We start from the raw sequence: 13001 nt of genomic DNA, 5'->3' as shown, positions 1-13001 counted from the left end.
GGAAATGAGAGACTCACAAATGTGCTGAAAACAGCAGCCCTCCTCCCTTCAGGCTCTCGTTCTCAGGGCGAAGGGAAGAATTGCAGAACCAGCATGCTGTTCCCTTCTCACTTCAGAGGCTGAGATCAGTGGCCCATGGAAAATTTCATACCAAGGAGGTCACAGGCAGGAGTTACTAGGAAGTCTAATGACAACAGTGGATGAAGATACATAATTTTGTCAACTAACTTTTGGCATTCTATTAGTATATTGTATTACTGTCCTCTATATCACTTCGTTTCTTACAGCAAAGAAGGAAAGATCCTTCCTATAAAAGCAAAGTGATTCTATATCCTGCATTGCCTTTTTCCCTCTTACTAACCAGTGGGCATGAAAGTTCTCCAAGTTCCTTTCTGCAAATGAGGGAAAAGTCCCATCATCTCCCATACCAACTGGAAACTGTATGGACATCGAGAATGCAGAAAACAGCCAGCTTTCTGCATATACTTAATACTGAACATATCATTATCTTCTCAAAATGGAAGTTTCCAAGGAAACAAGAAGAAAAGAGGATATGAGAAATGTAAATGTGAAAGAGCAAAAAATAATTTAAAAAAAGGTATTATTTTTTAATTTACATATACATGTACACTTATTAAATTTCAATTATGATCCATAGGCTTATCATTTCATTCATTTCTTGACAGTAATAGCTACTTGGATTACTAAGATCAAGCTTCAGTCATGCTAACAACTGCATATTCACAGAGGAATTCCTGTTCTACAAGATGTATTATCTAAATAAATAAATTTAAATAAATCTCCTTCTACGACAAGATGACCCACCCAGTGGAAAAGAGAAATGCTGTGGGTGGTGTCTACCTGGACACTGACACCATCTCCCACAGCATCTCCTGGAGAACCTGGCTGCTCCTGGCCGGGCCAGGGCACTCTGCACAGGGTTAGGAGCTGCCTGGAGGGCCGAGCCCAGAGCGCAGTGGGGAATGGAGCTCCATCCCACTGGCGCCGGGCACAGGGGGTGTCCCCAGGGCTCGGTGGCAGGGCCAGTCCTGATCAACATCTTCACTGAAGGTGCAGACAAGGGGATGGAGCACACCCTCCATCAGTTGGCAGCGGACACCAAGCTGGGCAGGAGCGTTGATCTGCTGGGGGGCAGGGGGCTCTGCAGGGGCTGGGCAGGCTGGAGCTTGGGGCCAAGGCCACTTGGATGGGGTTCAACAGGGCTCTGTGCCGGGCCCTGCCCTGGGTCACACCAGCCCCAGGCAGCTGCAGGCGGGGGGCAGGGGCTGGGTTGCTGCTGGTGGGAAAGGGCCTGGAGGGGTGGTCAGTGGCCGGCTGGGCACGAGCCCCCAGTGTGCCCAGGTGGCCAAGACGGCCAGCAGCAGCCTGGCCTGTATCAGAAACAGTGTGGCCAGCAGGACCAGGGCAGTGACCGTCCTCCTATACCCGGCACTGGTGGGGCCGCACCTGGAATGCCACGTTCAGCTTGCGGCCCCTCACTGCAAGAGAGACACCGAGGGGCTGGAGCGTGTCCGGAGACAAGTAGGGGGCTGGGGAAGGGGCTGGGGCACAAGGCTGACGGGGAGCATCTGAGGGCACTGGGGGGGTTGAGGCTGGGGGGGTGCTCAGGGGGGACCTTCTCACTCCCTACAGCTGCCTGACAGAGGCTGTAGGCAGGGGGGGTTGCTCTTTTCTCCCAGGTAACAAGCAACAGGACAAGAGCAAATGGCCTCAAGCTGCACTAGGGGAAGTTTAGATTGGATATTCGGAGACATTTCTTCACTGAAAGGCTGCCCAAGCATTGGAACGGGCTGCCCAGGGAGGTGGTAGAATCACCATCCCTGGAGGCGTTTAGAAAACACATAGATGCTGCGCTTAAGCGACATGGTTAGTGGTGGGCTTGGCAGTGCTGGCTTAATGGCCGGGCTTGATGATCTCAAAGGTCTTTTCCAACCTACATGATTCCATGATTCTAAACAGACAATATAGACAATAAGAAGCATCAGCCCCATATTGACCTAACTGAAAAAGAGCATGATAATAAAATCAAATACATTGTTAAAATCATAGACAAAATCTGTACCAGTCAGGAACAGGACACAGATCTCCTTAGACTGTAGTTAACTGGCATAAAGACTGTGAGACAACCGCACGAACTGCAGGGTCCCTGCTTGAAAACGGCTTCCCCAGAAATTTACAGTGTACCTATAGCTTTATTGTTTATTGTGATAACATAGTGTATTTTCACAGAGGTGTCTGGTTTTGCACTTTCTTAAGAAAGTCTCCAAACTATTTCGACTAATTTTGTTTTTCTAATCACCCTTTGTTACGGCCTGTAAACAGATCCCTAGCTCCAAACATAATTTAAATATATTGGGCTGCAAGTTCAAAATAATAATAATAATAAAAAAAACCCACCAAAACCCCCAAAAAACCCCAAAACTGTAAGGAAGGAAAATTGAATTTCAGATAGTCTTTACTTACTACTAGACAAGGACTGTTCATCCAGCTTTGAGCAGAATAGTGGAGTAGATGGCCTACTGCAGTTCCTTCAAACCTGAATTACCCTATAGTCTTACAAGATTCTTGGTTTTGGGTATGTTTTCAGAAGTCCCTTATGATTTAATTTACATGGAATATCTTATTACTGGCTTCCTTCAGACTGAGTGGAAAGTCAATGGCTTTGTGACCTGTAAAATCACTCTCAATGTATTGTTGGAAATGATTTTAATCAGTTCTCTGGGATGTACATCTTATTTTTCTTGGATGAAAGCCCATGATTAGGAAAAAAAAAAAAAAAAAAAAGACATGGACCTGGAGGAATAAAGGCTCAAAGTCTAAAACTCATAATAGAAGAATGAGAATTCTTAGCCTGTACAAACTGCTCTTCATGTGTGGCTCTCAAAGTACACGGCAATGAGAATTCTTTAACCACTGTGCATGAAGAAGCCAAAAAACACCCACAACAAAACAGGTTTATTAATGTGCAGACTTCCCTCAAGCACTGCCTTTTGATGCAGCATACACTGTATACGAAAAAGTTATTTAAGCTATTATTAGCAGCAGAACATATATTAGTGCAATTGTATATGACTTTACCTTATCAGGAAATGCATAACTAAAAGCAGCAAAAGCTATAGTTCAGATGGCTACTTAATTACTTGCTATGAATAGATCGATAAACAGCTTTGATTCTGATTTGTTTGAATATGTTAATTGAGCAATTTATCCCTGAGCAGGAGTGATTTTGCAAAATGCCATGATCCCCAAGAGACAAAAAGTTGCAAAAAGTTGAGTTGCTGCACTATTTTCTGAATTTTCTGTTCTCTCTGATGCAATTTTATACAAAAGGGCTAGTCTGTTCTAAGTGGTTGATTGAACATCTGAAAGTTGTAACAGAAATGGTTCAACCTAGAAAAGCACCGGTGGTCAAGGCCACAAATGTTATCCTGACCCCAGGAAATCTATAGAGGTTTTACCACTGGCTTCAATACAACCAGGATTCTGCTTCCTGAGGAATACAAAAATGTAGATTTTTTTTTTTTTCATTTGCTTGTGTGGGCACCATAATGGAAAAATTTATATAGAAAGCTCTGTGGTGGAAGAAGCCATATGAGCACTTGGAGCGGTGCTGTGAGATGAATAAGGTGTCATATTTAGCAAATAAGGCAATCCTCCGGGGTGGGGGGAAAAAAACCAAACCAAAAAAAAAAAACCAACCCCGAAACAGAAAGGTATGAAAAATTAGTTCCTTAGCTTAGAAGCTATAGACTGAAACCCAGAATACGTAGCTTAGAAAGAAAATGTATTGGCCTCTTCCCTATGAACACACAAGTCATTGCTGTACTATATGTACAAACTATTACAGGTGTTATGCGAACACTGCGGTGCAATTTTTTGTTACTGTCTAGCTTAAAATGCTTTGTTGTTTCTTTCTCTCACTTAAAGAAAAAAAAAAAGAAAAAAGAAAAAAAACCCCCACAAACAACCCATCTCAGAATGTCTCCAGAAACCTACTTTCCAGCCCAAAAAGCTGGCTTAGAAGGAGTTTCTAAGACAATTTATCTTTCCATATAAAAGGTGAAAATGTGGCAAGGTATCTGCAAAATACACCCAACCATTTCTAAGAAGCTTAAAAATGCAAATATCTGGAACTGACTATTCCTTAAAGAAATCTTCAGTAAGCTATTATTTTGTGTGCTGCTTAATTGGTCTCTTAAATCTAGAAGCTAGGGCAAACACCTGCAATTACAGTATTTATTTCTTTTATTATAATATAAATACATACTAACAAGTACAATTTGGTCCTGAAATAATAGTCTTATACATTTAGAGGAGAATCTAGAATCTAACCCTGTACTCCGTGCAAACGACGAGCTTTCTGTGAAAATTATCTCCAGCTCTGTCCCCAGGTGAATTCAACTTCTAAACACCTGCCAAAGATACATCCATATACTACTCTTTTGAAACATATGCAAGAGGGGAGCTTGTATCCATCAGCAGAATCTAATCACAATACTTCTAGTTTATTAACATGATTCAGGATCCTATATGTTAAGGCCCAAGGAAGAAGAAATCATTTTCCACTTGCAGAGTCTCTGTGCTACGCTAAATTAAGCAAAATAATAGCAACAGAGACAAACCATGCATTAGAAATAGTCCATAAACAGCAGGGAGGAGGGAGAGGAGTAACAAGCATTACAGTATCTATTAACTAACGGAATGCTTATGGAAATAGGGATAAGATGCACATGCATGCCAAATGAATCCTTATCTGTAGCACCATAAGAAAATATACCAAAATAAATTCATGAGGGACAGCAGTTTAAAGTATAAGACTGTAAGCATCCAGCCATTAGTTTCATCTGAAATGCATTTTAATCGCTCCCATCACAATGAACTCATTTCACATCCATGAAAATGTGTTCTATGTTTCCACTTATAACCCAGTCTTCGTTCAGTACCATTAAGGATTTATATAACATCAAATGCATCAATACACAATTAGAGCATAGAAGAAGTACTGGGTGCGTATTAAAAGAGCTTCTAAAACTGAATTCCATCTTTATGTGCTGTTTTACTGATTCTGGAACAACTAATACTTTTGTCTTTATCAGTTAGAGGTAAGAGTTGTTGAGGAGGCACATCCAGCAAGCGAGGATTTGTTCTAGGACTGTTCTCTTCCAGCAGAGTTGCACAACAAAAGGAGAAAATAAAAACCAATCTGCTTGTAGGCAGCAGCACATCATATGTCTCACACAACCACATTACTGACCATGCCAGTCTCCGCAATGTGTAAGGCAACCCACAAATACTCAGAGAAACCGTTTCAGAGATATTAGTTGGAAAATTCCAACCCTCACTCAGCCAGTGCCCTTGCTGACTGTAGCATACAAAACCTGACAACCGGAAAACCAGGATAAAATTCAAAGCAATTTTTCAATGCCTCTATTGATTAAACTTTCAAAGTTACCCTTATTTACCAAAAGCACCCTGCTTGAAGGAGCAACAGATCTGAGAGAAGAACACAGATTTGCACTGCAACAAAATTCCTTTCAGTACTAAGCAAAGAGCAAAATTTCCCAAGAAAACAATTTCTTCTGCATATTCAATTATTTCCCTCTTTGTGAACTCTATGAAGGAGAACAAAGACGTATGTTTCCTGCACGGACTGGTCTAACAGCAATACCTGCCGAATTGTTCAGATGAATGCCTTTAACACCGCGTTTAATTGATATGCCATTCTCAGCCTACCTGGTGTGTTCAGCAGCCGGGACATCTTGCAAGAATAGGAGACAAACTGCTCGCAGTATTCAGCGCTGCTGGTAATGGCAGAAATCTGGTCCATTGTTGCACTGTAGTTGAGCTGCAGCACAGATAACTTCTCCAGGCTGTTGCCTCCCACAGAAGTCTGCGTTTGCAGATCATGGTACACAGTTGTCCATACTTTGTCCTCTGAATCAGAGAGGGCAAAAAGGCAAAAATTGGTAAAAGACAGACAGTGGAACTGAGTTAAAATAAATCTAGGCCTTTGACAAAAGATAAAAATATTCTGCAAGATGACTTTTTAGGGGGTAGTGTGGATGAAGGGCACTGCACAGGAAAAGTTACCATGTGAGAGCACAGTTCCAACCACCGTGAGCTGATGAAAATAAGAAACCCTGATTGCCCTTGTAGTTTTGATAACCAATATACCGTGTGAGGAGACTTCCTTGAACAACTGGTGCTAATAGTGACAGATGGAACTAATAAGGATTAACTTTGATCAGACACTGAGTAGAAGGACACAAGGCTGATGCACTAGAGATTCAAGGTTTCTATGTGAGCAAAATTCACTGTCCGTGGTAAATTGCTGTGTGGGCTGGAAAGCAATGCTGCTTTGCAGTACTGTAACAAAAGGGATGCACCAGATTCTCATGTGATTACATCATTTAGTGATTAATACTGAAAACACTGTAGTTCATCAAGGTTTCCACATTTTTTTACCCAAGCTGTGCTCCTTGGGTAAGCCAAAATTACTGCTTATTGAGACTGGACTATTTTACAATAGCGGTACCATACGGCCTCATCAATTGTGGTTATGGTACGGATATCAGTGTAAGAAATAACAGAAGTAGGAGACAATGGAAAAGCAAAAGCTTCTGTTTAGCTGTGAAAAGACAAAAAGAAGGGGGAAGGACAACCTCATCTTGGGGATGAGGAATATAGCAGCATTGGCTGAATCTCATGCCTAGTGCGCATGCAGGAGGTGTGTAGCATGCCGCCTACAGCAGACTGTATGCATTATATTGCTTTAAACTACTAAACAGCAAGTCAATGGAAGTGTCACTGTGTTCCATTTGTCAGCAGTTACCAGAGGAGATTTAAGATGAGATATCATAATAATGAACAACACACTCCACACTCCTCTTGCTGGAAGATTTGTGGAAGTTGGGAGTTAGTTTAGAAAGGAAATAAAGAAAAGGCACAGAACTACTCCTGTTACAGACCAACTATTACTTTTTCTTAGGGGGGCATTCCACAGGGAAAAAAAATACAAATAAAAAGAGTGAGAAAGACCCAGGGTTTCAGAATCAAAACAATGAAGGTCCGGCTAGTATTAGTGACACTGTCTTCCTGTAAGAATACTATTCTACCACTTAGATGTGAAGAACTTTTAAATTCAAGTTGACTAGCTCAGTGTGAAAAACAACATCTCAGCTGATACTACTCACATTGTCCATCCCAAATAGCCAAGGACTGAAACAGGTCAATCCTCTCCTGCAAATAAAACCTAGAAAATTCTCTTTTTTTTCTACAGACTACCCTTTAGCATAATACCACAAAGCTTCCTAAGAAGTGCATCAGGTTTTGTCACTACTATTTATCACGTGTAGTTCTTTAACATTCTAAGTTTTCCTGTTTGGTTTTTTTAGATTTTCTTTCTGCTGTTTTATACTAAGTATAAAACTCTGTAGATACTCAGATTCTACTACTGACAGCCAAGTCAAAGAAACAAGCCTGGGACTTGGAACAGAAAATGTGGAACTTTAAATAGATCTGTAAGAATCTATCCTGGTCTCTTGAGCTGGCTTGCACAGAAGCCCTGTTCCCTGGGCAAGCTGGCCAGGCCTTTGACCCAGGTGGTTCAGCTGTTTCTGTAGAGCAACACCACTGACCACAGCTGTCCTTCCAGTGGTGGAGAGGTGAAAATATGCCATGCTGCTAACTTTGCTGTATTTATCACAAAAACAGATTCTCCAGGGAGATCATCCGTCAGTTTCAGAGAATACTAATTCACCTGACAGATGTGCCTTACAGCAATAAACCCCATAAAATGTAGTACATAGCAGTATGTTTTCAATTCATCTATGTAAATCTCATACCTGTTAACACAAATCTCTGAGTCATTCCAAAACTTATGTCCTGATATTGCTTTTCAGTATTTTAACTACATGAAAAGACTTTGATAAACTGAGGCATACTCAAATGTGCTTCAGAACTTCCTCATCAAGTTCACAGAAATGTGCTTACATACACTGATGAGTTTTGGGTGTGACCCAGAGCAGTCATCTTTCCATGTCATCCATGTTTCCATTATTCCTATCTCCAGGACTCTGTACTCCGCCTTCTTCTCCACTCTTAATTTTCACTGCATAGTGTCAGGCTATTTTGGATTACATGGAGTCATGTGGACCCATGTGTTTCTAACCGATATGGTGCAAGTTTTTCTAATCAAATGTTCAGAGATAAGGTAAACAAAGCAGACGGATCCTCCATAGGGAGCATGCATCACTACCCAAATGAGATAAAATTCAGCAAGTGATGCAAGATGGTTATGACTTTAATATTCATATCCTTAGTCCAAAGCTCTACATCAAACAAAATACAATTCTTGCCCCAAGATAAAAAGAAAAAAAAAGAAAAAAGAAAAAAGAAAAAAAAAAAGGCAGGGGAAAGGAAGAAGAGTAGTTCTTATTTCTGTATTGCTTTAATCCCCCTGCCAGGTACGAAGGAAAAAATTGTAATTGTCACCTGTCAAGTTGTATAGACAATATAACACAGTTTTGTTGAGAGCCTGGGCTGGAAGCTTACTGCAGGTTCCTTTTAAAGACAGGATTGCTACAGCTTATATGTTCACTCACAGTAGTATCTCATCTTTGGCAGAAAACGCTGTACATGTAGGAGCTGTGACATGTCAGTAAAGCATGTATTCGGCCAGTTAGAGCCTCATCTCGGATTTCCGAGCCAGCAAAGACTCCTAGACTAGCCATTCGGATGCCGTAGGAAAGTTGTTAGCAAGAAGAGCTGCATTAGGTATTACATCTGTGACGGGCGCTCCTTTTTGATACTGGATTCTGACCAATGCAGCCCTGACGCTTCCTCTCCCGGTGAGGCTGCTTCAGGCTTTACAGTGGGACACTGTACGAAACAAGACAGAACCATACGTGCGGGTGGATCTAGGTTGCCTTTATGTCAATCAAATGTATCCTCTGAACCACTTCAGGATCCTTCTGTTGAACTACAAGTACCACTAACAGATCAAAGTTTGTTGCACCTTGTACTCTGTCTATTGATAAATACACCGATGTGCATAAAGACAATAACCATCTCTAGAAAAGCATCTCAGACTCTCCCTGCAGTCTAGAAGATGATGGGAGATTGATTAGGGTATGCCTGGAAGGAAATCTAGCTCCCGTTTCACCTGTAACATGTTGATAGACTGGCTCAAATGACTGATGAGCACTTGATTGTAGTAAGGAAAAAATTACTGGCTTACCAACGCACAGGGCACGTAGGGTAGAAGCAAGGGACGCGCGGAGGCTGACAGTCCCTCGACATTCAGCAAGCTGGCCTGTCCAAAATCTGGAAGCTGAAAGATCTGTGCCCACAGGATTGTGGGGGGTAAGTTGTGGCTGGTGTGCAGGAAGGAAGCTCCTTCTCTGGGTGAGGGATTTGACACTTCACACATTTTTTGGATTTAACTAAAAAGCCCTGTCATGAGGCATGGACTGAGACAGTCTAGAATGACAGGGTCTCTCCTCAGCTGGAAAAACACATTGACAGCATACCATGGACATCCCTGCCCCTCAAGAGCAGGTGCCTGCATCTCAGTCATACAGTCATCCTGCTGGGATGGCCTTCAGATGTCTGGGAAGGCTTAAAGGAGAAAGTTGCCAGGCAGGAATCTCAACATTATGTATTGCGTGCTGGTTACAAACTGCTTTTTCACTTTTACTCTTAACTGTTTGTTAATGTGGTAGTATGTCCCATGGAAATCAACCAGACATTTATAGCTTGGAAATAACTCCAGCTTCTTCACGGATGGTTCCAGTTTCTCAGACACTGCTTGTTAGTGGAGACCATTCTTCAGAAAGATCGAATCCGTGACCTGCTTGCAGCCAGCCTCCCTTGCAGAAACGGTAATGCAGATAATTTGTACCATCTCAAATAGCTGTATCATCACCATTTATGGAATCATTCCTACGTAGCTGAGAACAGAACGTGATAGTCATCCCAAAATCTGCAAGAGAAGCTACCCCTCATTTTCTGTCAATAGCACACAGAAATCTCATGTAAGGTACGTGGAAGTGAAAAATCTGTCCTAGTTAACTGTAATTTGATATATATTCCTGGCAATTAGAGCCACCACAATATTGGTAGGAGTATTCCCCTAATACGCTGGCAATTATTTTAAGAAATCATAATGTGGTATTTCTAACCACAAGTGTTTAGAGACAATTTGTCAGAGCTGCGTATAAGACTTCTGCACAAACACACTTGCAAAGAGCAGACATCAGTTAAGAACGATAATGCTGTTAAGTAGCATCATCTATAAACTATTCTATGTGCTCATAACCTTTGCTGTTGAATTAAAAAGTATATAAAAATGAATTGATGTTGAGAGCAGTTACTCATAATTTAAGGATAACTGTAACAGTCTCATATGTCTTTATTGCAGACATATTAACAGGAAGTTAAAATCTAATTCCTGGAGATAGCTCGTTACTGAACATCATGATTTTTACCATCATCGGTCCATTTGTCGCTTCAGATTACTGCAATACGTTCTACAATATGCTACACTACAAATCACTTAGAAAACTACACAAGAAAGCCCATTTAAAAGTGGACTGCCTTCTAGAGAGGATAAAAATTGCAATCAGAGTAATCTCATTTTATGAGATTTCCAATTGTATTTTCTGGTAAGAACATAGTTGGTATTTCAGTTTCTCTTCAATTGTGTGGGATGGTACCACAACAGACATTAGTAATGTGATTAAACTAAGCATTTTTTGCAGCAATGTTCTAGGTACAAGATCCGATGTATAAAATTGATGTGGAGGAAAATTACAGTAGAGAGCACCCTCTTCTCCTTCCATCCCCTTTTTTTTAATCTTTAATGTGTATAGATAGATAGATAGATAAAAGTTTAAAACTATATATAGTAATCTGAAACTAATTCTGCTATGGACTTCAAAGGAGCTGCAGTTGGTTTATAAAAATGAAAAATGTAGGTTCAATTGAAGTTAATGAGTATTTTGACAATCTCGTCTGATATTGACAAATGTCAATTTTGCAGTAAAGTTACTCTGGTGATATGAGCTCTATTGCTCTCATCTCACTAATGTAGAAAATTGGGTTTAGATCGGAAAAATCCAATATCCTGAAGGAAAAGAAAAGTAAATTAAGAGTGTTCTTATGGACTGAATTCTATAGAAACAAGAGTCAGTGAGTTTCTTAATCTATTTAGGTAGGGAATAGCATCAATCCCAAAATGTAATTCAACCATTCCTGCAGTAATTTTCTCCTTCTACTGTTCCTTTCATTGTTTCTTCATCAAGATAATAATGAATCTTCAAATTTAATTACCAACTACTGATTGCATATTTTCCTTTTTACTTGCATTGTCTTCTGAGACAATGAAGCTGTACACTTCCCCTTGTATTTATGTAGTATTTATGTTCGTAACAATTTAGCAAGAAGAAAACTCTTACTTTCTGAACATACCGTGATATTGAATGACATAAGTTTACAATATTTTAAAACATATGCAATAGATGAATCAGATGCTTTACAAGACACAGTGGAAAGAAGTGACCAAAATAACGTTTTCAGGGAACCAACTCTTATCAAAGCGACAATCAAACGGCTGTTCCAACACAACTTGTCAGAAATCTGAAGGGGTATTAATGAGGCAGAGCATGACTCCTCTGGATTACTAGAGATGATTTCCAACCATTCAACCAGTTGTAGGTATGTAAAAGCTAATGCCAAGAGTATCTCAAGAAACAGAACACAGATCACTCCTGCCTTCAGAGAAAAAAAAAAAAAAAGACTGCAGCAGCACAAAACATTGTTATGCTAAAAACAGTGCCTGGGGGGAAAAGCTTAAATCAGGTTTGGGCCCTAAGGAACAAAATTACCTCATATGGGTGTTAATAGAAAGAAGAATTAAAAAATGATTATATCTTGAAAGGAACAATAAATAATGAGACACAGCACAGCCGTATGAAGGAGGACTCGGATCATTTAAGGGCGTAGTCTAACAGATGGCAATTGCAGTTCAGTTTAGATTAAGGAACATTAAAGTCAAGAACAAAGGACATAAAGGAATTAACAGTACGGTTGTTTTCAGCACAGTGAACAGAATATGGGCAAGGGTTGGATTTTTTTTTTTTTTTTTTTGCAGTTCAATAACTGAAGAATCGACGACTAATTCTACCTTCCGAGGACTAGACTAATCTATAACCTGGTATTATACAATGGGAAAAATCAAATGCGTGCGTCTGCCTTAAAGTGTCTTTCAGTTCATTTTATCATATCGTGGCAGCATATGAACTTAAACAAACAGTTAGCGCCTGACTTTTTTTCTTTTACAAAACAACATAGCACAATTCTTTAGATATGATTCTAAACAGCGCTTCCTAGAATCACTGAAAAAAGGTACCACAGTTTAAAAAAAATATCTGAAAGGCTATCTTGAAGTAAAGGGGTCTTCAAAGCTTTCACTGCATTAGCTTGAACCTTAAGAAACCGTTTCCTGAACTATCTTGACTAAAAAATTAGATCAGTTTTAATTTCTATTCTCCTGAAGAGGCAGAAAGAAGACTAATGCAGTTACCTGTTACCACTGCTGTTACCACTAGACAAACTTCACCTTTTTTTTCTTTCATCAGCTTTTGAGTGCTTGAATCCTCGACATAGTCTTCACTGATCCAACTTAATTCTCTCAAGAACAATGTCCTCCACTCTCACATCTTGCTAACTCCTCTCCTTGGAGAGACAGGAAAAGGAATATAGTGCACTGAGGTCGCCTTTCGAATTATTTCATAATAAAAAAAATAATATTGGTGTGAGGCATTAAAAAACCCACATGTTTTCATTAAGTACCCTGCTTCATTTACAAGAACGTAGCTTCCTTTTGATACTGGCTTTTTGGCCATTTGCAACTGAACACTTAGAAAGAGAAATCTGGACAATTGCATTCCTAACCAATATTCTTTTTCATTTTGCTTTCA

At 40.2% G+C, this 13001-nt stretch overlaps 1 protein-coding gene across 2 annotated transcripts in view; it reads right to left on the bottom strand.

The window, feature by feature from the left end:
- CNTNAP2 (contactin associated protein 2) overlaps positions 1-13001 on the bottom strand; it is a 1157745-nt gene that overhangs the window by 348042 nt on the left and 796702 nt on the right. For both annotated transcript variants that reach the window (XM_037385402.1, XM_037385403.1), the window contains one exon: positions 5755-5955. In XM_037385402.1, the coding sequence (XP_037241299.1) occupies positions 5755-5955 (201 nt within the window). The remainder of the gene's footprint in view (positions 1-5754; positions 5956-13001) is intronic.

Source organism: Falco rusticolus, chromosome 4 (assembly GCF_015220075.1).
Source record: "Falco rusticolus isolate bFalRus1 chromosome 4, bFalRus1.pri, whole genome shotgun sequence".
Taxonomy (NCBI): domain Eukaryota; kingdom Metazoa; phylum Chordata; class Aves; order Falconiformes; family Falconidae; genus Falco; species Falco rusticolus.
Note: the sequence above shows the minus strand (reverse complement) of the source record. Positions and strands in the feature narration are given on the sequence as shown.